The sequence below is a fragment of the Panthera onca genome, chromosome B3 (genome assembly GCF_046562875.1).
Source record: "Panthera onca isolate mPanOnc1 chromosome B3, mPanOnc1 haplotype 2, whole genome shotgun sequence".
NCBI classification, from domain to species: Eukaryota; Metazoa; Chordata; class Mammalia; order Carnivora; family Felidae; genus Panthera; species Panthera onca.
This window is the reverse complement of record NC_138344.1, coordinates 68487934-68510767: the sequence shown is the minus strand read 5'-3', so window position 1 is coordinate 68510767 and position 22834 is coordinate 68487934. Positions and strand designations below refer to the sequence as shown.

Genomic DNA, 22834 nt, shown 5'->3' with positions numbered 1-22834 from the left:
TAAAGACCGGCTTTCCTGAAAAACTATTACACTCCTTTTCACATCAAAATGTATCTGCCCTGCATCCTCCTTCACCCAGGACATTTGCCACAGCTTTCCAAGGCAGCAATTCTTTATTTCAAAAGGTCTGAGATAAAACTGTAATAACTGATAACTGATATGGTACTCTCCCCAGAAATAATAATATTTTAACAGGTTGCAAAAAAGGTTTACTGAAAATTGATGAATCTTTATTTATAGAATTTTTGTCATTTTGGTAGAATGGTGGGGATATATTTTAGTACAGTCATGTGTATTATAATGGACAAAATTATGTGAGATATTATTCATCCTTTGAGTAATCAGACATTAATGTTGTCTCTTAGCCGTGGTATTCTTTGTTCCATTTGCCCTTTATAATCAAGATTGTATCTTTCCCAATCCATGATGAACTAATTTCACTAAAGCTGGAATATCTTTTTGAGTCTTAATTTGTTTTAAACCTAGGAAGAGGAAAGGCAATTTTAGAAAAAGTACAGAGAAGCATTTTTACTCATTCAACTGAACAAGATTGCATTAAAAGTGTGTTTTTCTGTTGTAATGAGGCTTAAAAAATAGTAATTTACCTAACTTTTTTCATTTCTATAAAAATCCTTTCATCACTGTTCTGGTCCCCCCCCCCCCCCCCCCCCCCCAGTAAATGAAAATCTAATGAAAATACATTAATTAAATTTTCTAATAAGATTCTGTAGCTGTTGGCCCTAAACTCTAGGGAAATCATAAGTCCCTAATTACAGCTTATCAACTGCAATTGAGTCTTCCAACTACACCCTACATGTACTTGAGAAAAGGAAAAAGAGTTGCTAACAAATTTTAGGCTCTTTCTATGGCTGTCAAGGGACCGCTAGCCACCTATGGGAGAAAATCCTAACCCACGTTTGGTAAGTCTTTATTATATAGTAGCTCTTATTTTCATGAGATAGACTCACGATTGGGTTCTTTGCGCAGTGACTCTTGTGGAGTTGGGCTGGTCTTAAGCACAATGGCTATGACTGTCCTTGCTGACCCTGGGTCTATACTGTAGAGGCTCTTGCTGTGCATTTCACTTTTCAAAAGCCTTAGTTTCAATTACTTGGGAGTTGAGTACTCAGGGCAAGGCAGGGAGTGGCCTGATGATTGTTACTATAAAGCAGAGAAGCAGAACAAAGGTGGGATATGGTCTTTACTGTGAAGGACTAGGATAGAGTGCAGGAAGTTGAAGGGCTGATCCAGCAAAACTCTTTGGAGCCATGCTTGGAGCCTACTATGACAGTTTTTAAGCTGGAACCTTTCAAGTGTGACTGCTCTTTCTTGTTTATGCGGTCCATCCAGTCAGTATATGTAAAGAGACTTCTGTTTAACTTCTTCTGATTGGGTCCCTTCTATTGTGGTATCCATGAACTAGAACACTGTTTTTGTTTTGTATCTAAAAGGATTCTGAGGGGCACCTGGGTGGCTCAGTAGGTTAAGTGTCTGACTCTTGACTTCGGCTCAGGTCATGATCTCATGGTTTGTGGGTTCGAGCTCCGCGCTGGCAGTGTGGAGTCTGCTTGGGATTCTCTCCCTCCCTTTCTTTCTGTCCCTCTTCCGCTCTCTTTCAACATAAATAAACTTCTTAAAAAATTAAATAATTAAATAAATATGTAAGTAAATAAATACGTACATACATAAGGAAACAAATAAATAAAAGGATTCTGAGCACCTCACTCCTGGTTTCTTGCTTCATCCTCATGTGACAACTGACTGACAACATTGTGATTATCAATAGCTATGTAACAACAAACCACATCCCAAACTTAGATGCTTAAAACAGTTATATATTTTTTCACACAAATCTACAACTTGGGCAGGGCCCAGTGGGAGTAGCAACTCTGTTCTCCATAGTTTAACTAGGGCTGTACAGCTGGGGGCCAGAGGACTTACCTTGAAGATTTCTTGCTCACATAGCTGGAAAGTTGGTATTGGCTATTGCCAAGGAGCTCAGCCAGGCCCAGAGGCCCGATGTTTTGATTCCTTTCCATGGGTTGCTTGGGCTTCCTCAAAGTATGGTGGCTGAATTCCAAGGGAACCAGGAAGAAGCTGCATGGCCATTTCTAGCCTAGGAAGACACTCAGGGTCACTTCCATGGCATTCTATTTATGGAAACAGTCACAAGTTCAGCCAAATTCAAAGAAGAAGAGATTGGGACTTCTCACTTGATAAAGGGGTGGCTGGGTCCTAGAAAGAGCGATTATTATGGTCATCTTTGGAAAATGTAATTTGCCACTGAGAGGCACCCTGTTCATAAGGTACTTGACACCCTGAATTCTCTCTATCCAAGTTCTCCCAGGCTTCAGGCTTCTGATTCTTTCATGGAACCTTCTGAATACATATACTTCAGCCCCCCTCCAAACCATTCTTTAGGAAGCAACTGCCTAATGAAAATGTAATGTCTGACTTGCTCTTTTAAAAATTAATTTTAAGTTAGCCTGTAGATTAGTTTACTTTTTTTAGAATTAAGCATTGTGGAAATAATTTCACAGGTCCCTTGAACACTAAGATTGTCACTCTTTCTCTCTGTAGCTTAGTCTTAAGAAGATTATATGTAGGGTATATATTAGGTACTATGGAGAACATTCCATGCAACGCTTGACTTATACTTTTCAGAACACTGATGTCATTAAAGACAAAAGAAGGCAGAATTGTTTCATGTAAAAGAGAACTAAAGAGATATGACAACTAAATGCCGTGTGTGATCCTGGAATGGATCCTAGAGTTAGGAAAAATGCTATAAAGAACACTGTTGGCACATTGGCAAGATTCAAATACTATATAAACAATAGGCATTATGCAAATATGCATTGAATTTAAATGAGTTTAATTTGAATATAATTGAATTCCAATACTTAGAGTGGCTTCATGGACATTATGGCAATCATAAAAATCAACATTTGTTTTTATAAATACATCCCCACCATTCAGCAGTGAGGCATGGTCACGTTAGGCAAATGAATGGAAAACGTTTAATGAAATACCCTCCCTAAAATAGCGAGGACCTTTTAGTGATCCCAGCAGCAATGAAGTACAGGGTTTCCCTGCCTTCATCTGATTTTCTTCCCAACCAGGAGAGCCTCCCACCCCTGTAGGCAGTATAGAAATGAGCATCCTTGTGACCCCCTTTGGATTCAGGCCTTTGCCCAAATCTTGTCAGTTCCATTACAATCCGTTCCTTCACCTGCCCAGTTCTCAAGTTGGACAGGCCCCTCCCACCTAACTTAAGTCCCCCATTCACTCTGGAGAGTCCAGGCTACCGGGCAACCCTGAGTCCAAAATCCTCATCATCCTTTTTCCTCTCAGTACCAGCATCAGGTTGAGATTTCAGTCTCTCCTCTCCCAACCTACCCAATAGCCATTCCAATCTTATCCTGTCATAAATTCTAAAAATATTATTCTCTAATTTTATTTTTTACATTTATCTTTTTGAGAGAGGGAGGGAGGGAGATAGAGACAATCCCAAGCAGGCTCCTCACTGTCAGCGCAGAGCCTAATGCAGGCTCCATCCCATGAACCATGAGATCATGACCTGAGTAGAGATCAAGAGTCAGACGCTTAACCAACTGAGTCGCTCAGGAACCCCAAATACTAAAAATTTTAAATATTAAGGGCATCCTACTTATTTCATGACAAGCAACCCCCACTGCTACCTTTCTGTGATCCACAAAGTTCGTACTCACCCCTGGCTCCCTCCAGGAAAGATAGAACCCACTGACTCACCAGTCCTGCTGCCTCCTGGTCTCCCCCACCAACCCTAGCCACAGCCACTTTTCCTCTCCTCCCCTCTCCCAGCTGTTTGTTATAAGCTCAGTTTGCTTTATTTCCTACACATGTGCAAGGACAGGGGCTGTTAAAAAGAAATGGAGGGTGAGGAAAGCGAGGAGAATTAGCAAACATAAGAGTCACTATCTTGAATGGGAGGAGAGAAAGAGGCGGGACATGTTTATATGTTAACTTTTTTCACTCCCATCAAAATAGGAAGTCGTAAAACACCACATAAAAGGCAGGAATGAACATTTTCACTGTAATCAAAATGCAAAACAGATATTTCTTTTTCTTTATCAAGTCAGATCTCTTTCTGAACTCACCTTTTCAAGAGCAATGAGATGCCCAGTTATCACTTTATTTCTGTGGCTTCCTCCCGTTGTCATCCACCTCCTGTGTTACACTAGGATCCTGAGCTTCCACCATCCAGAAAAAGCCAGAGAGAAGTGTTAACTGTTGTTCTTTACCCTACCAACATTCTTCCGGTACAGGCTGCTGTGAGGCCCCAAGAGACAGCCATGGGGCTCCCCTGGCCACACCCACTGGACCCGGCCCCTCCCTAACAGATCTTTGCAGGCTGGCCCTAGGGGCTCTCGCTGCTGCTTCAGGGACTTGTAACTTAGGGCCCAGTCTCCACAGGCATTCCCTTGGCCTTTGCCATGCCCAGTCTTATTTCTGGAGCTCTAGAAGCAAAAGGACCCCATTTTCATGTCGCTCACAGAACCCACAAGTCATGTGTTGCCCAAGCCTTCAGAGATGGATTAATGTAAATGAGCAACTTGAGTATAAACCAATAGGGACTGATGGGGACAGCCCTGAACTGGAGAGTGAACATTCTATCTAACAATAGAGCCAATGTTATCATATTTGAGCTTTCGAGAGGAACTGAAATTCAAGATTTTCACACACAATCTCCTGTTTTAAAGTTGTTGGCAACTGGGGCGCCTGGGTGGCGCAGTCGGTTAAGCGTCCGACTTCAGCCAGGTCACGATCTTGCGGTCCGTGAGTCCGTGAGTTCGAGCCCCGCGTCAGGCTCTGGGCTGATGGCTCGGAGCCTGGAGCCTGTTTCCGATTCTGTGTCTCCCTCTCTCTCTGCCCCTCCCCCGCTCATGCTGTGTCTCTCTCTGTCCCAAAAAAAAAAAAAAAAAACGTTGAAAAAATAAAGTTGTTGGCAACTAACAAAAAAATTATAGGGGTGCCTGGGTGGTTCCATCAGTTAAGTGTCCGAGTCTTGGATTTGGCTCAGGTCATGATCTCACTGGTTTGTGAGTTGGAGCTCCACTCTCAGAGGAGCTTGGAATTCTCAATCTCTCCCTCTCTCTCTGCCCCTTCCCCGCTTGCTCATGCGCTCTCTCTCTCTCTCTCTCTCAAAATAAATAAAAACTTTAAAAAAATTATAAACAAGTGTGGGTCAAGCCTAACATGTCTCTGGCAGATATGAGACCCCTCACTGGCAATTTGCAAATTCTAAACCTCAGAACCAAGTGGATTTCATCCCCCCATTGGAAATGTGCCCCTTCCTATTTCTGCTTAAAGCCATGCCTGCCATTACCTTCCCATTTTGGCAAATCCAGAGTGATTGCTTCAACAGAACAGCACTAGATTTGGATTAAGGGGAAAAGTCTGTCAGGGGATTGCCTTTTGCTGAAGGGCTAACCCTCCTTCTTTCAGCTGTTAACTGTGAATATCCCCTGGGGCTATAGGGACCTCAGACATCAGGACCCCAAACCCAGCTGTCTTTCCTTTGTATGCTTTATTGTGAAGCATCGCATAAGCATAATATAAAAACACATGTGGAGGGTTTAAGGACTAATAACTAGTCAACACTCATGTACCCAGGCTAGAAAGCAAAATATACTCCAAAAGCCTTCTGTACCCTATCCTGATCTCATCCCTTCTCTTCTCCAGAATATTAACCACTATTGAAAATTGTATGAAAATTATTGCCTTGCTTCTCTTAACAGATTTATTACCTATATATGTATTCTAAGATACATTGTTTAGTCTAATCTACCTTGAACTTTATATATCTCAATTTAGAATGCATACATTCTGCCTCTTTTGGTCAATATTGTGTTTAGGGGTTCCTGGGTGGCTGAGTCCGTTAAGTGTTGGACTCTTGGTTTCAGCCCAGGTCACTGTCTCGCGGTTGGTGAGTTCAAGCCCCGAGGAGCCTGCTTGGGATTCTCTTTCCCTCTCTCTCTCTGTCCCTCCCCTGCTCACTCACTCTCTTTGTCTCTCAAAATAAATAAACTAAAAAAAGTCTATACTATTATGTTCAGGGGATTCAACAATGTTATTGAGTATAATAGTAAATTATTTCCTCTGCTGTATCTCACAACTTATTTCTCCATTCTACTGTTGTTGGACATTTGGATTGCTTCTAGTGTTTTGCTATTAACACTGCTGTGTAAAAATTATTGTACATTCTCTCCTGGGGTATATGTGCAAGAGGTTTTCCTTTTAGAGTATGTTGTGTAGTGAGATTACAGGCGAGTAGGATGGGTGCGTGTTCTGTTCTGCCATTTACAGTTTTCCAAAAGTGGTTTTGCCAAAGTGGATGTTTTCTCTAAATTGTTTTCCATGGTTATTGTGCCAGTTTGCATCCCGCCGACAGTGTATATGATTATTGCTTACATATGAATTATTTTGTTGTTAAAAAGGTCTTGTTGCTGAACATAAATTACTAGACCACACCTAAAACTAACTGAATTGTTCATTTTTTCAGTGAATCCACTGAATACAAAAAGCAGTACACCAGCAAAACTTTCAACACACCCTATCATAGGTTGCATTACAGAGTATAAAGCAGGTTTTAGAGTTTTCAAGAATCCTATGTTGTCATTATTTTTATCTTAAATGACTCAGTGTCTTACAAATAATCCAGGAATTCTTAGTAGGTATACCTATCCCAGATAGTAAGAATATCATGAGAAAAGGTTTTTTTTTATCATGGTGGGTTGAAAGGGATATTTTTCTTTTTTGATGATGATGCCATTCATTATATTTCCACCCAAGTATTACAACCTTTGATGACCGATTGTACAATTCTGTTACTTTCTAAACAACTCTCTCTTATGATGTAGGAAATTTTTATTTTATCTATTAGTTTTGATTGACAACTTAGTCTTAATGTTATACAAAATGCAAAATAAATGGCTCTCAACTAAGTCTCAAAAGATTAGGGCGCCCGGGTGATTTGGTCAGTTGAGCCCGACTTCAGCTCAGGTCATGATCTCATGGCTCCTGAGTTCGAGCCTCTTGTTGGGCTCACTGCTGTCAGAGCAGAACACCCTTCAGATCCTCTATCCCCCTCTCTCTGCCTCTCCCCTGCTCGCGTGCATGCACTTGTGCGTGCACTCTCTCTCTTCCAAAAATAAATTTAAAAAAATTTTTTAAGTCTCAAAAGATTAAATTTTTTACATATTTGTATGGAAAGCAAAGAATGTAAGGTCTTTAAAAACACATATTAAATCTAAATTTTTGGTCTTCTTCCAGATATACAACCCACTGATTGAAAACTAATTCTTCTTAATCAGAAAACAGAGTTAATTCCTGACACTGCAACAATCTGTCTTGCCATGATGTGATATTTGTAGAAAACTAAAATAACATAATAACACAAACCCTTCTGACTTGTGGGATTTCTAATGAAAAGGTTAAGACTGAATTCTGCAGACATGTAAATTAGCATAGGTCTCCTCTATAGCCTCAAATACTGGAAGAAAACAGGAGCTGTTCTCAATAAAACTAAGCTGTTGAGAATACAAAGTCAGAACTCAAAACAGTAAATAGAAGCCATCAAATCTTTGTTTACTTAAGCCTGAAGCTTAGAGCTCCCTGGTGAGCCATTACCAGTGTAACTGCTAGGTGTAAGGGAGGGCCATAGGAAATCCAAACAGGTGATTGTTTTTAGACTTATTTTAAAAACAAGAGGTGTTAAAAAGTCTTTGTCATCCTGACACATGATATTATTCTATTTGCTAGGAAAACGTGAATGGAACTATATCAAGGAAGAAAGTACTTAGGTATATATTCACAGTGAGTGTTTCACGTACACGGATTATACACTGCATGGAGATTAGCCAAGGAAAAAGAAACATGGTGCCTACTCTTAAAAGTTTATATCTAGGGGTGTGGGAGAAAAAAACGAGTTTATATCTATGGAGACCCACACTTTCAAAGTATCTTATATGCCACAGACTGATCCAAATACACTTTCTTAATTCAAAACTTGATGTCCAAGGGGTTGAGTAACTTGTCCAAGAAGACCTCACATCTGGGAAGTGGTGGAGCAGGTATTCAAAGTCAATTCGGTCTGATTCCATAGCCAATTGTTATGCCCAGAATTCATGATCCCCAAAGACCACTAGGGAGCCGAGTCCGATGCAAAAGCAAAGAGCCTTTATTCGAGCTAGCTCGAGCTCAATCCCCTACCTGCACCGACGCAGCGGTGAGATACCAGGGAAAGAGAGCGAGTTTCAAAAGGACAAAGGTTTTATTGGGGCCTAGGGGCAGTTGGTGAGGTAATGGCTATGGCCTCAGCCGATTGGCTGGGGAAGGGTCCTGGGGAAGGGTCCGAGTCCTGTTAGGCAGGTAAGGGAGGGGTTACTCAAGGGGAGGAGGTGTGGTCAAGGTGAAGGACACAGAACAAGATGGAGTCGGCCGGCGTAGGCCCGCCTTTTCAAATGTTCTTATCCATGCCACCCAAACACACTAGCCCTCTCAGATCTTTATCTATTTGCTAGTATTTATATTCCTAAGTCCGTATTTATGTTTACTTACATCTGTATCATCTGGAACTATAGATTTAACACAAAACAGTGGAAAATAACTTAATATCAGCACTACTTGAAAAATGAATAGGAGAATAGGACTAAGGGAATAGGACTAAGGCCACGATGACTAGTATAGTCATGAAAATTTGGGGCTTCAAATGTGTTTTCGCTTCTTAGTGTCAAAGCAAAAAGGCAAACACAGTCACTTCCAAAGTGCATGTGGTCTACTTAGAGCAATAAGCTAAGAAGGGTTCATGTTGGAAGAGATCATGGAGAGGGGGAATTTGTGCAGAGTCTTTACGGAAAAGGGAGTGGCAGTTTGGTGTAGAGAATATGTTCTTCATCAGTGATTCTCCAGCTGAGGCAACTACTGCCCTGGGACGTTTGGCAGGAGCTTTCGAATTACATCCCTGATGATTGTAGATCAGCCTCATGGGGGGGCATGGCCCTCTGTTGAGAATTCTGCTATGGTGCACTGTGCTGTTAATAACAGTGTGCTAATCAGGATGTACAGTTGAGAATCTCTCAGGTGTAAGAAAAGGGAGGATAACACCTGTTCTAGATAAAGGGAGTGCAATGAGTCCTTCATTCATTCATTTATTCTAAAATCATTTGGCATCATTCCGTGTGCAAAGGTAATATGAGACAGAAAAATGGAGCATGCACAGTGTTGGAGAACAGATGAGAATTAAGTGCTCCTGAGTGCCACGCTGGTTTAAGAGCTTCACGTATATTATTTCATTTAATCTCCACCACAACTTTGTGAAGTAGGAGTAATGCCCATCTCACAGGTCAAAAGACTTGGGCTCAGGGAGATCAAGTAACTTGCCTAAGGTAACACAACTGTGAAGTGCCAGGACAGAATGAAACTCAGGTGCTTTCTGTCCCTAACTCAGCCTACCTTCTACTCTCCATTTTCTAAGCCGCCCTCTTCTTGAACAACTCCAAGCGGCACCGTTCCCTTTGAATTATGTGTAAATGGTTCTCCTGGAGCTCAGCTGGGGAGGGAAATCAGAATGGCTCCGATTAAAATATACTCTCTCAAGGGGTTTACAGCCTAATTGTGGGATAAACACCAGTAATGCACATTCCTAGAAACAATATAAAATACCAAAAGAGGAGAACAGAGGTTGGAGGGATTAATTCTGATGGGACTGGGGGCTTGGTATCTGGGAAAGTGTAGAAGCAGCATTTGAAGCGAGCTGAGAAGGATAGATAAGATTATGACAGATATTGCATGGGAGATATTTCTTGGAGACACGGTGGTATGTTCTGTTCTATAAGGCCTTTCCAGGGACTGGAGATTAGTACGATTCAGCTGGAAAAGGTTACATTTACATCATGGAGGAGTGAATTGAGTGTAAGGGACAGAAACGGACAGATCTGAAATGCAAGTACACACCTTCACTGACCTCCAATTCTGTACACTGCCTCTTCTCTCTCAGAGAATCCAGAATTGCTTAGTAGAGTGACACTGGTGTGGGAAATCCCATCCAGGGCTCCAGTAACTTACAGAAAATGAGGAGGGGATTCTGAAGGAGTAGGCAGTGGACTCAAGTCTCCAGACCCAACACTCCTCTTTCCTTTGTCCTGCTCTACCTCCCTATACTCCATCTTTGAAACATCAGACCTTTTGTTCCCAATGTCTTGGCAGTGCCAGTTGAGGGAAAATAAAGGAGTTTGTTTTGCAGCTCCAAGAATCCAATTCAGTGGGAGTGAGAGCTTTTCTGGCCCATAGATAAGACATCTCTGATTCCTCCTGGCCTGCTCTCAAGCATTTCTACCCCGTAGCCCTTGGATGCATTAAAGAGAAAGGCATAATTTGGATTTGGGCGCAGCAGCCCTCACATGTATCACAAGGAGTTGGTGAAGGAAAAGAAATGAGAGTGATCTCAACTTCCACTAGGCCCAGGGGTTTGGGGAAAGGAAAAAATGTGTTCCATAGAGCTGATTCCCATTTCACAGGGATTTACCCCGTGTCCAGAAACGTGTTCCTAGATCTTATTGCTGTGTAGGAAGAGATTGAAACTGCCCTGAAGTTCTGAACTCTGCTCCCATGCTGCCTACAGGGGTGATGTTGAGCTATGGCCACCCCCTATCCCTACCCACTATGACATGCTGCCCCACCCTACTGGAGAGGATGGGTCTGGTGATATGGGGAGAACCCAATCAGCAAGGACATACCTTTTCTGAAAGTTCTGACAATCAGTTGGAGATCTCAGTGGGAACTGAAGAAACCTCGTTTGGGAAGAGAACGGTGAGTTTAGAGGGCATCATCAAAGGCTGGCATGCCTTGTGTGTCAAGACAGTAGTTAAAAAAAATGAAAATGCAGGATGGCTATGAAAGGGGAAGGAGGTAGGAGAAGGCATTAAAAAGAGAATTAAAGCCAAAAAGCTTTAGAGAGAAGAGAAGAGAAGGGAAGAGAAGAGAAGAGAAGAGAAGAGAAGGGAAGGGAAGGGAAGGGAAGGGAAGGGAAGATGGAGCATGAAAGGAGAGGGGAATTTGGAACTCTACTTTTCTTAGATTGGTTTCGGTCCTGAACTTTCGTTTTTGGGGCAATCGTTAGGAGACACCATCCCTGAGAACCCAATATTTGTTTCTTCCTGCTGGTAGTAGTATTCTGTTGTCCATGCTGCTGTTTTTGCTGCTATTTTAAGATCAACTCAGCCTGTAACATCTAGAGCTTGTTAGAACTAGGATGGCAATAGACAAATTTCAGGCAGCCAGCTTTATGGCACCCTCTGGCTCTTCTCTATCTTTCCTCCAAGTTTTCCTGGAGTTCTGGGTTAGAAATAAACTCTCAGTGCATTTGCCATTAGATCTAGGCTTGAGTACTTTTAGTGCTTTACCTGTGACTGGAAAAAGGTAGTCCAAGAAAGGGAAAGGTAGCCAAAATGTGAAAAATTGTGAAAACAGAAAAATTTCTGTGCTCTTGGGGGATTTGTTTAGGCAATTTTAAGTTAAAACACAATCTGAATTACTGGAATTTAGTAATCCAGGAAAACAGAGGGGTCTAGAAGGCATGGGTCTCTTCTTGGCTCTGGCTTGCCTGGTCAAACTTTTGCCTGCTCCCTCCTGGGCCCGTGTGGGGCAATGTTACAATGTTGAACATTAGGGGCTATGTTTCTGTAATAAATGTTTGTGTTAACATTTTAGGAAACCCACAATGGAAGAAGTTGGACAGGACCCACTGGATGATGTGTAAGTAATGAGGTTAATAATAATAATAATTTAAAACGTTCAGTAGGGGATCTGCATTTGGAAGGGTCTCTGCAGCAATCCAGTAAGGAAGAAAACCTCCATTGTGCAGGACATTATCTCCTCAAACCTGGATGGGAGGGAGGGAGATGGGGCGGGGGCTTCCTAGGTAGAAAAGGCTTTGGTTTCAGATCTTTGGACTTCCTCATACTATGATGGGGTTTTTAGAAATGGTTAATGACTCAAAAAGCAAACCAGTCTTATTTGGAGAAAGGATTCACTCCCATCCCTGCCCCCCACCCAGTCCGTATGCCTACTTGACTGGGGTAGAAAATAAACTCCCTGTAACAAAAGGGAACTGAAGAAATTCCTCTCCCTCACAGATATTTAAATGCTTTATAGGTATATCTTAGATTCTGCACACTCTAAATAAGATTTTTTTTAATAAGTTGGAGCATAGTTACCTGTATGAAAAAAAAAAATTCTTCTGCCTTATAAAAGCGTTGTGTTTAAATGTGCTCCATTTATAATATTTAAAATTAAACTGTGATTTGACTCCAGGAACTTATTTTATGCAAAACACTGTAGAAATCAATTTATCATGGAAAATTACAACACAGGGCTGCTTAGACATAGTAACACCAGAAGATGGGAGGATAAATGAGATTACCAGGGAAATCTTAGGGCCCCTCTGTTTTCCTGTCCTGAGTTCAGTAATTAAGACAATTTTCCTATAGGCAGGAGATGATGGAAATACCGAAATTAAAAGTCACAAAAAAAAACCTTGACTACCTGAACTTAGACCTTGAAAAGGACCTGCAGAGACTGGATGAGGCAAATCAGGTTCTTCTCAGAAAAATTCAAGAGAAAGAAGAAGCTATTCAAAGGTCAGGCTCTGCAGTTGGTGAGGCAAGGGCTTCTCCTCAACTGAATGGCCCTTGGAATAAAGAAGGTGGGAGGAAGGTTTCCTTTTTTCTCGGTAAATCTTGGTGTGTTAAATTCTGAAGCATGAATTGTGACGCCCCCAGAAGCCTTTATGTATAGATGTTTGCATTATGTTTCCACATCAGGCTGACGTTGAATTGCCAGTGCATTTGGCAATCTCTCTGGTTCCCTGAGACCTTGGCAGTGGCCTCCTAGGCTAGAGTGCTGGCAGCTTCCTTATGACTGATCCACACTTGGGTGACTTTTTCAGTCTGGAAAGAGAGACTGCCCTGTCACTAGGACAAGCCAACGAGAGGGAGGAGTTGAACCATATTGTATCTGAGAAGGAGGAAGCCCTGAGGAACCTGAAATCAGAGACAGCAAAGCTGGTAAGGAGGTGTCTAGAAAAGGATCATGTGATGCATTTCGCTTGCAGTCTGCCACTGCTCTCTCTCTCTTTCCCAGAGGATCATCATCTATGGTTGTTTCTGTGTCTGGAGAAATCACAGCTGTTTAAGAGAGTGCTCTTGCTCTGAGAATGAAGTGCTTGGCATGGGGGCCCCAGGCCCAGGCTTTGTTCCCAGATCCTCTGAGTGGGGCCAGAGTGCAATTTTCCCCCTTCATGCACTTATCCTTAAGCCCTATTTTAGAGAAGGGGGAAGGGGAAAGTACCAGAGTAGAGCTGGTTTATCCCCATTACCTCTTCCTTTCCACAGGAAAAAAGCAACAAGGTTCTAGGCAGGAAGGTGGTGGAGCTTCAGAAGAAGGTAAGGTGGGCCACCCTTGAAAGAGGCTCATTTCTTAGGAATCCGGACAGAATCATCTGAACTCCTGAACTCCTCAGTCAGAAAGACCAGAAGGTGCAACCAGCTAAATGTGTGTGTTCCCTCCCCTCTGCCACATACTGGATCTCTTAGTGAGTCTCTTTGATTCACAGCCCCATTTGTTCCCTGGGATTACAGATCTGGTGAGAGAGCTAAGGGACTGTGGAAGGAGAAAAGATTTTTCCCTCCTCCCCCATATCCAAAGGATTCTGCCCCCCTTTCCCCTCCCTCTCTTCCTCCTTGCCTCCTTGTGCAGCCATGTTCATGGCTTATGGGAACAGAAAGGTATATCCAAGTAGCCTGGAGTCAGACAGCTCCCATAGCAAGAAGGAGACACTCTTCTATCAAGCTTCTATCTGAGATCTAAGTTAATTTACCGCCATTCCCTAGCCCTGAGACCCCAAAGTCTGCCACTATCCCAGATTTTTAGGTCTGTGTCACTCAGTCCACAATTTTGGGAATGGTATTTCAGATTTCAAGGAGAGTTAAGAACACTGGCCTTGATAAAGAAGCCCTAAAGCAGATGTTGGTAGAACTGAAGGTGAGTAGAGAAACAAACCTAGGGATTTTCTGGGAGATGTGTGTCAATTCTAGGTTTGGGGACAAACTGCTTTCAAGGACTCTCCCAGGCCAAGTATGTCTGTGTGCTTATCAGAGGTGCCAATGTCTTCTGTCCCCTCTACTTTACTTCATGGCTTATGGGACATTCACAACATAATTAGTCAAGTAACTGCAGAGTTCACTGCAATGTCATCCAAGCAGAGGAAGTTGCTCCAGAGAGCTCATCACCCATCAGTCAACAGAGCACATGTTCTGAATGCACATCAGGACTCCCAAGAAGTTTAGGATCTAAATGACACACAGATATAGATGTTCAAGTAGGATAAGAATGCTGACTTCCATAATTATACAGAGATTGTCAATAATCCTAACTCATTTTCCAACCCATGGCTCATAGGCCAAAAAGGTTTTATTTTTAAAATTCACTTTATGTTTCTCTTATATTAGAGGATAAACCCAATGAAGGCAAGAGTTTTTGTGTATGTCATTCACTCCTGTTTCTCTAGTTCCTCAAACAGTGCCTGTCACATATTAGATGCACAATATTTGTTGGGTGAATGCATGAAGTGGATGCCCAATAGAGGACAGAAACCCTATTGGGAAGCTTTCTGCAGATTTATGTGGCAAATATGGCAATTTAGCTGAGACCACCATACCAGAGCCCTACTGCCCAGTTTTTCTGTTTTGCTCTGTGATTCAGACAGCATGTGAGTACTCCCTATGGAGAAAGAGAAGGAGAAAGAGGCCAGGGAGCTTTGGTCAGTGGGGCTAGAGGAAGGAGGATGGTAAGGCTCAGAGACAGGGTGGTCAGATGACCGATGCTTAAATGCCAGCTCTGTCACTGGGTGACTTTTAAAGTTAAGCACTTGGAGCTTCTGGGTGGCTCAGTCGGTTAAGCACTCGACTCTCAATTGGTTCATGAGTTAGAGCCCCACATCAGGTTCTGTGCTTATACCACAGAGCCTGCTTGGTATTCTGTCTCCCTCTCTCTCTGCCCCTCCCCTATTTGCTCTCTCTCTCTCTCTCTCTCTGTCTCTCTCTCTCTGTCTCACACACACACACACACACACTATAAATAAAAAATAAAACTTAAAAAAATTAAAATGATTAAAGTTAAGCACTTAATTTCTCCTTGACTTTGTCTCCTCATGTGTCAAATAGGGCTGACGATAGTGTCCATTCTAGTTTGCTATAATATGTCCTCAATCCCTCAATATATGATAGTCATTTTTATCATATTTTCTGCTGGTTTGGATAGAGGGTGACCATTACCCACTTGCCTTCCATAAAAGAATGCTATTAACTTTCTGCTGTGTTCCAGGTGAGGCTACAAAAGTCAACAGAATCCTGTGCAAAGCAAGAGAAGGAATTGCTCAAGGTAGAGGCAATGTCTCCTCACTGAGTTTTTGTCCAGGATATAAATGGGAGAGAAACCCAAAGATCTTAGAAATAGGACAGCTTGAGGCAGAGGATGGGGAGGAATAAGAACATACAGCAGACGAATTTCTGATTCACATGCAGGTGAAGGGAAAGAGAGCTTATATTAGAAGTATTGCTTTTACCATTTCTTAAACATCCTTTTACCTCTAATACTCAGAATACTATTGTCGAATTCCAAACCTAAGTGTCCTGAGACTTCTGTTTTACTTGATAGGCATTCAACAACCTGGTCAAACCATTTTTTTCCCCTCAAAATTACACCATTCCTGCTCATGAGTGATGAGATCACTGCTCTGTGATGTGCTTGTTTTCCCTTAAAGGAACAGGTTGCTAGGTAACAAATGTCCAGTGTACCAGTTAGGGTCCCAGGGAGCAGCCTAGGCTTGGTTCTGATGAGATTTGTTAATTTTCTTTTCTTTCTAGATAGAGGGCGACTACCAATCTTTGCATCAGCTCTGTGAGGACCAGGCCCTCTACATAAAGGTACACTACCTGCAAGGGCAAGTCAGAGTAGAAGCAGAATTTCTCCAAAGCCGTGGACTCCTTAATTTCTCATTAGGATAAAATCTGCCACAGGGAAGAATGCCTTTTATACAATAGAAACCCTAACAAAACAGGTGTATGTTAAGGATTTACTTTGTGTCAGGCATTGGCACATACGGTATTTTTTTCCGGTAACTTGTCCAGTAAAACTATGGGGATGATATTATTATGATCAAGAGGACACGGGTTTAGAGGAGTTAGGTAATGTGCTATGGAAACACAACTAGTAACCATCAGAGATGGGATTTGAATACAAGCAGAATCCAAAGAGAATATATATATATATATATATTCTAGATATCTATCTAGCCACAGTATGTATGTGTGTTTGTGTGTGTGTGTGTGTGTGTGTGTGTGTGTGTATCCATCTAGCTACAGTATGTATGTACATGTGTATATGTGTGTGTGCATATATACATATATATATATATATATATATATATTCTAGATATCTATCTAGCCACAGTATGTATGTGTGTTTGTGTGTGTGTTTATATATATATATATGTGTATATATATCCATCTAGCTACAGTATGTATGTACATGTGTATATGTGTGTGTGCATATACACATATATACATATATATGTATATGGTGTGTGTATATACATATATGTATATATGTATATATGTATATATGTATATATGTATAAATATATCCATATCCATCTAATCACAGTATCTCCCAACTTTTATTAGAACATTTCCCTACTTGTGTGTGTACACTCATGCATGCACCATTTGGAATATTAGGAGTTAGTCTTAGGAGAATCGTCAGTGACATTGCACTGAAATATAGGGGAATTCTTCATTATAACAATTTTTTTTTTATTTCCATGGGAAGAAATACCAGGAAATTCTGAGACAGATGGAAAAGGAAAAAGAGGTGCTTCTTCTTGAAAAAGAAGTGTAAGTTTAGAAAATGATGTCCCTGATAAGTCCCCAGGATGTCTTTGAAGGGCAAAATGTTTCTCAAGCCAGTTTTTGGGGTGTGTGTGTGTGTGTGTGTGTGTGTGTGGTTTTTTGTTGTTGTTTTTATTCTTTGCTTAGTGCTTTCTTTAGGTCATAAAACTATTTTTCTATGCTTTGCCCTAGAATTTTTTTACTATTTTACCTTTTACACTTAGATTTGCATTCATCTGGAATTTGTTTTTTATCTATAGTGTGGGGTAGAGATCAAGATCACATTTTTCTGTGTGGATAGCCAAATGACCCAGCACCATTTATTTCAGAGAACATCATTTTCAGTGGTGCCTTGTTTTGTAAGTCAGGTAACCATACATGTGTGAGACTTTGCAGTTTCAACCCAACATCAGAGTTATGACAGGGTTATTTTTCATTGATTGTCTTTTTTCTTGAAAATGGACCACATTTCCCTGGTTCTTTGTATGTTGAACAGTTATGAGTTTTGAATGTTGAACACTGTGAATGTTATCAAGAATCTAGGAAATAAACCATAGATATCGTATGACTTAGAAAAGCACCTTTCACCAGTCTCTCAGATTATATAATATCATTCCTGGGTCTGATCTTTTTCGCCCAGATTCAAAGCCCAGAACAACTCCTCCCAAATACTGAAACCTGGGTCAATTCTGGTAGAGACCATCCAAAGCAACATGGTATGTCTTCCGTGTCCCAAACTGGAGTTTTATTTTATCCCTTCCTCTCCTGGCTTCTCTCTCCCTGCTCCCCACATCCCTTCCCCTTTTTAATAAACCTAGAGTTAGGACATAATGAAGCTTGGTACCTTGTGCTGCACTTATGGCAGCTAGGAAGTGGCAGTCAGGACTCAGATCCAGGTAGCCTGACCCCTGACTCCTGGGTGGCTCTTAGTCACCCCACTACACTGCCTCTCTGTGACTACATGGACAGGCACAGCTGTGGATTTTATTGCTTCCCATAGGAGAAGACCATCATTAAGAAACAGAAGAGAATCTTTTGGTACAGGTAAGTGGTAGAATCTTGATTTTTAGCTAGTCTAGGCTCCATTCACTCTGTAGAAGCGAGTGACTTGGTCAGGACAGAAGGAACAAGGATAAATACACCCACCAACCAGAAAACATCAGGCAGTTCCAAATTTCTTCCAGCCCTTCCTTCCTTCCTCAATACCAGGTTATGCAGAACTTGGTGGGTCGAAAAAGAAGCTATTTCTTCAAGATGAAGACTGCAGGTTGCATTTTACTTTGAATTCCTGTTCTTATGGTCCTTGGTATGACTCCTTTCTATTTTTCAGGTCCTGAACCTGATAATCTCTGCTATACTCTTTGCTGGAACAACAGTTCAGGATGCATTAATTTTCTCAGTTCTCTTACTGTAGACTGTAAAATTTTAGAAAACAAAAGTCACCTGAACCCTCTGTGCCATTTCTTTTTTAATTTTTGAAACAAGGAGACTAACTCTGAAATGTTCCATGTGACACTTTAAGGAAGAGCTTCAATTTATGACATTTCAATGTAGTTGAAGACTGAAGGCCTTAGATTTCAGTGCAAAATTTTCTTGGGAGCACTTAAGAAAACACACACACATGCACATCTTGTATTGTTTAACTTGGTCTCTTTTGACACTTGAAAGAAAAACCTGTCCTAATGATTTTGCCTGGATGTTAATGTCAGAGATGTCCAATCCCATTTCAAGTTCTAGAACGGCTTACTATAGTAGACCTGAAGAAGGCCACCGGTCATGTGTGACAGTCCTGAACATTTTCTGACAACCCCAAAAGGCCTGCCTCATATGTAGTACCTGGAAAATCTCCTTTTGCATCTCCAGCTTTTCTATATGGACATCTATTCTGTTGGAGGGCTTACTTACCAGGAGAGCCATATGAAATTCCTAACTGCTACATCAATATTTTTCTGCCATCACCTATCCTCTACCCTCATCCTCTGTGTCTCCATTCCCCATCAGTTTTTCCCAAAGAAAGCAACTCGGGGTGCCTGGGTGGCTCAGTCGGTTAAGCATCCGACTTCGGCTCAGGTCACGATCTCGCAGTCCGTGAGTTCGAGCCCCGCGTCGGGCTCTGGGCTGATGGCTCAGAGCCTGGAGCCTGCTTCCGATTCTGTGTCTCTTTCTCTCTCTGCCCCTCCCCCGTTCATGCTCTGTCTCTCTCTGTCTCAAAAATAATAAAATAAACATTAAAAAAAAATTAAAAAAAAAAGTTTACAAAGAAAGCAACTCACCAGTTATTTATGAGTGTAAGTTTCACCTCCTATAGTTGGATCGTGGGCTGTCTCTTTCCCCCACACTAACCAAGAATGTCTCTTTGCAGACATTTCAGGCGTGGTGTCTTCATGGTCATGATCTTCATTAGGCTGCTGGGCCATGTGCTTTTCCACCTGCAGTACACGAACCCAGACCTTCTTGTGGATGTCCTACCCATGGTAATCAGCAGGGACACCCTGAAGAGGCTGAGGGAGGTCTTACTTCCTTTCCTCACTCTAGAGGTGGAAGAAATTCTACCACATTAGTCGGAAGTGATGTGGGGGGCTCCACACCACACCCAGTGGAGAGGGGGACATGGCTGCAGTCCCGTGTCAAGGATGGGACAAGAAGGAAGTGGGAACCTTGACTTGGACATCTGACCTCTTCATTTCATTCTCTTCCCTTACTTTCCCTTTGGAGTGGCTCTCTTTCAAATAAAGAATATGTTTGACAAGAGTTCACTGTGTTGGGTCTGTGAATTTGGTCTGTGAGTCTGGGGGCCTCCTTAAGACATTCAGTTTCCACCGGCGTTTTGAGAAAAGTTGCACTCAGAGTTAAGAAACTCCCCTCCACCAGTACTTCCATTCTCTGCTCCATATTAAAGAAAACAGAGAAAAAAATCATGCCTTCATTTGTGACATTCTACACTCACTCCCTCTGGGGTGGGCACAAAGGCCCTTCAACAAGAAATCAGGAGGTGGATATAAGGCTTGCTTTCATTCCATAGTTTAACAACACATTGTCCTTCCTAAAGCTCTTTTATTTTTATACTATGCTATATATTTTAGGAGTGGGATGTCCTGGAAAGCTGACCTCTTTTTTTTTCCTGTACACACACGGTTACTCATTCTCAATTGAGAAGAAAATTACCCGAAAGTTCAAGTGACCTATGAAAGTAGTGTATAAAATCAGCCAAACACGATTTTGTACCTACCTGTCATTCAAATCCTCATTCAAATGCCATCTCACCCATAATGTCTCCTCTGATCCCTCCGGACCTGAGACATCTTCACCTACCTTCTTCCTCACGTTCCTTTCATGCCTTTGGCATCTCCTTTCTTGTATGCAGTCCTCAGGCTCTTGCTTTTTGGTGACCGCTTGTCCTTTCAAGACCATTCTTGATACAGGCTTTAACTGAACTTCATTTGCAGGGCAATGTTGGGATGGAAGAGATACACTGTATGTTTGCTTTGACTATAGACCTGACCCTGTCCCACCTTTTCTTTTTGAGGTCTGGGGAGGAGAGGGTGAATGGTCTCAGACTGGCTCCTAAAAAATGACAAACTGATCAACAGCACCCTCTTGTGGCCATATAAAAGCTCTTTGCATTTCAGCGGGCGTCTCCAAAAAGGGCAGGAGCATGATCAGCGAGTTGAAGCAGAAAGATAGATCAGTTGTCACTTTGGGACAATTCTCTTTATGAGGTCTAGTAAGTCCAATTAGCATTCCTTAATTAAACAAATACTTATTGAGCTTCTTCCTTGGACAAGGTAGTGCTCTAGGCACTGGGGTTATAGCAATGAATAAAATACAAAAATCTCTGCCCCCATTCTAATGAGTAGAGGTAAATAATAAACAATTAAAATATAGAATATATTTTAATATATATAAATATATAAAAAATATATATTTTATAATTTTATATAAAATTATATAAAATATAAATTTATATAATTTTATATAAAATTTTATATATTTTAAAAAATATATTTATATATATAATATAGAATATATATAATATAAAATATAGAAATATGAGATATTGGGTGCTATAGAAAGTTAGGTGGGGGAGGAGGAAGGGAATTATGGGGAGCAGCAGCTGCAATGCTCACTTGAGAAAGTCCCATTAATGGCCAAGACCTGAACAAAATGAAGAAGCCATGTGGATGTCCAGAGTGGGGAGGGGTGGTGGTGTAGCATGGCTGACAGGGAGACAGCCAAGTACACAGCCTTGAGGTTGGAGTGTGCATTTGAAGTTCCTCTGCTGATTCCATGCTCATATCTTTGTAATGGTCCCTCCATTAAACTCTTCATTGGAATCCTCCCAGTTGAATTCTGGTTCCTGCCAGTACCTTGGCTGATACCATTTATTGGCCAGAAGGATTCCTTAGGCTGGAGGGTTTCAGTATTTGGATGATTCTATGACTATAGGTGTACGTGAAGAAAATAGCTGCAATTGGCCAAGAAATGCATAGCCAGAGTATTACTTCCTGAGCAGTCTCCAGTCACGCAATCCCTCATAAGTTCATGGAACTCCTAGGCTCTCCTCAAGCACCAAGTCCTTCCCACAGATACATCCTAGACAGACCTGGGAGCATCCTAATATTCAAGACTGGCTAGGAAATCTGAACTTGGGAAAATAAGGACATAGTAGGCCCATACTTACAGTCAGCGATCCAGTGGGGATTTGGAACCTTGAAGTTGTGTTAGAAATCTATGTTGCAGAAGCGCCAGTGGTCTTTTCTGCCACCCAGAGAGCCTCCCTCCAACCAGGACACTGGCTCCAGAAGGGCCTAGATGGCATTCCCAAATCTGGGAAGTAGAAAAGGGGTTACTGCTGCCTTAAGTGAGCAGTGGTGGCCTGGACGTCTGACTTCCAGCAACTGGGAGTTTACCACCTCCCAGATAGTCATCAAGTTCTGAAAGATTTTAACAAAATAATACAAAGCACCTACTATAACAAGGGGCGCATGGTGGGTATTTAACTAATGTGAGTTGCCTTTTCCTTATATGAGAAAAGTTTGTCTTTACCTAGTAGTTCATCTTAGTTCTTATAAAGCTACACAGTAAAAATAATGGTTTCTGTCATATTTTAGTCACCAAAATTGAACAGCCTTCTGTTTTCCAAAAGAACATTCCCAGGTCCTTTAAGCAGTCACATGACATGGCTTCTAGAATTGTATTATCTCAGATACCCTCCCCTGGACACCTACCTACCGAGCTGAATAGAATACTACAGATGAGGTCTGACTGACAAAGTACGGTGGCCCTATTTATTCTGAACAGTTACTGCTTCCCGAGAGTTCATTAGCCATTTTGGCAGTTGTAACAAAGATATGTACTTGGAGTCAACCAAGATCCTTAACCTTTTTGAATATGAATTATTCTTACTCTACATCGCCTTTGTTTTGTATTTGTACAGATTAAGAGATAATACTAAATGCAGGATTTACCATGTGCTCAATTACTTTTTTTTTTTTTTTTTGGATTGGTTGCTTCATTCAAACCCTGATTCTATGAAGGAATTGATTAGCCCCTTTAGATGCCAGAGACACCTGGTAGAGTAGAAACTGCTGAAGCAGAGAGGCTTGGGTGTGAAATCTCCTTTGGCCTTGTAATAATTGTTGACCCCAGGCAGCTAGTTAACCCTTCCTTTAAGGTAGCTAATCATTCTCTCCCCCAGGAGCCTGTTACTACAGCTGCAAGTTCTTTCAGTATTCTGAATGGAATTTCTTTGGGTCTAGAGGCTTGAATTCAATTAAATGGATTAGGTACCCTCCTTATATCTTCTCACCTATCTTAAAACTTAATTACCTATTAACTGTTTCAGG

At 41.6% G+C, this 22834-nt stretch overlaps 1 protein-coding gene and 1 long non-coding RNA gene across 4 annotated transcripts; one reads left to right on the top strand and one right to left on the bottom strand.

Annotated features, from left to right (window-relative positions):
- Positions 1–240: 240 nt before the first annotated feature.
- Positions 241–15802, bottom strand: LOC132669313 (uncharacterized). The gene is made up of 4 exons (XR_009606083.1): positions 15750–15802; positions 9496–9592; positions 1942–2116; positions 241–482 (listed from the first exon to the last, which is right to left on the bottom strand). It is a non-coding gene; the product is annotated as an uncharacterized LOC132669313 (long non-coding RNA).
- Positions 10748–19739, top strand: LOC132669312 (transmembrane and coiled-coil domain-containing protein 5B-like). Of its 3 annotated transcripts, none has more exons than XM_060619023.2 (12): positions 10750–10851; positions 11752–11796; positions 12531–12680; positions 12989–13106; positions 13434–13484; positions 14014–14082; positions 15424–15480; positions 15966–16025; positions 16930–16994; positions 17629–17704; positions 17989–18032; positions 19351–19739. In XM_060619023.2, the coding sequence occupies exons 2-12, from the start codon at positions 11762–11764 to the stop codon at positions 19547–19549; spliced, it is 924 nt and encodes a 307-aa protein (XP_060475006.2). In that variant the 5' UTR covers positions 10750–10851; positions 11752–11761; the 3' UTR covers positions 19550–19739. The 3 variants fall into 3 exon arrangements, with proteins under 3 accessions (XP_060475007.2, XP_060475006.2, XP_060475005.2); XM_060619022.2 differs by having other exon boundaries at positions 10755–10950; XM_060619024.2 differs by lacking the exons at positions 17629–17704; positions 17989–18032 and having other exon boundaries at positions 10748–10950.
- The last annotated feature ends 3095 nt before the right edge of the window (positions 19740–22834 follow it).

Coding starts and splice junctions, on each gene's coding strand:
- LOC132669312 (XM_060619022.2), top strand. CDS start 10,916: ATGAAAATGCAGGATGGCTATGAAAGGGGAAGGAG. Junction 16,995..17,628: donor CTTCTTCTTGAAAAAGAAGT/GTAAGTTTAGAA, acceptor TTTTTCGCCCAG/ATTCAAAGCCCAGAACAACT. Junction 17,705..17,988: donor AGACCATCCAAAGCAACATG/GTATGTCTTCCG, acceptor TGCTTCCCATAG/GAGAAGACCATCATTAAGAA.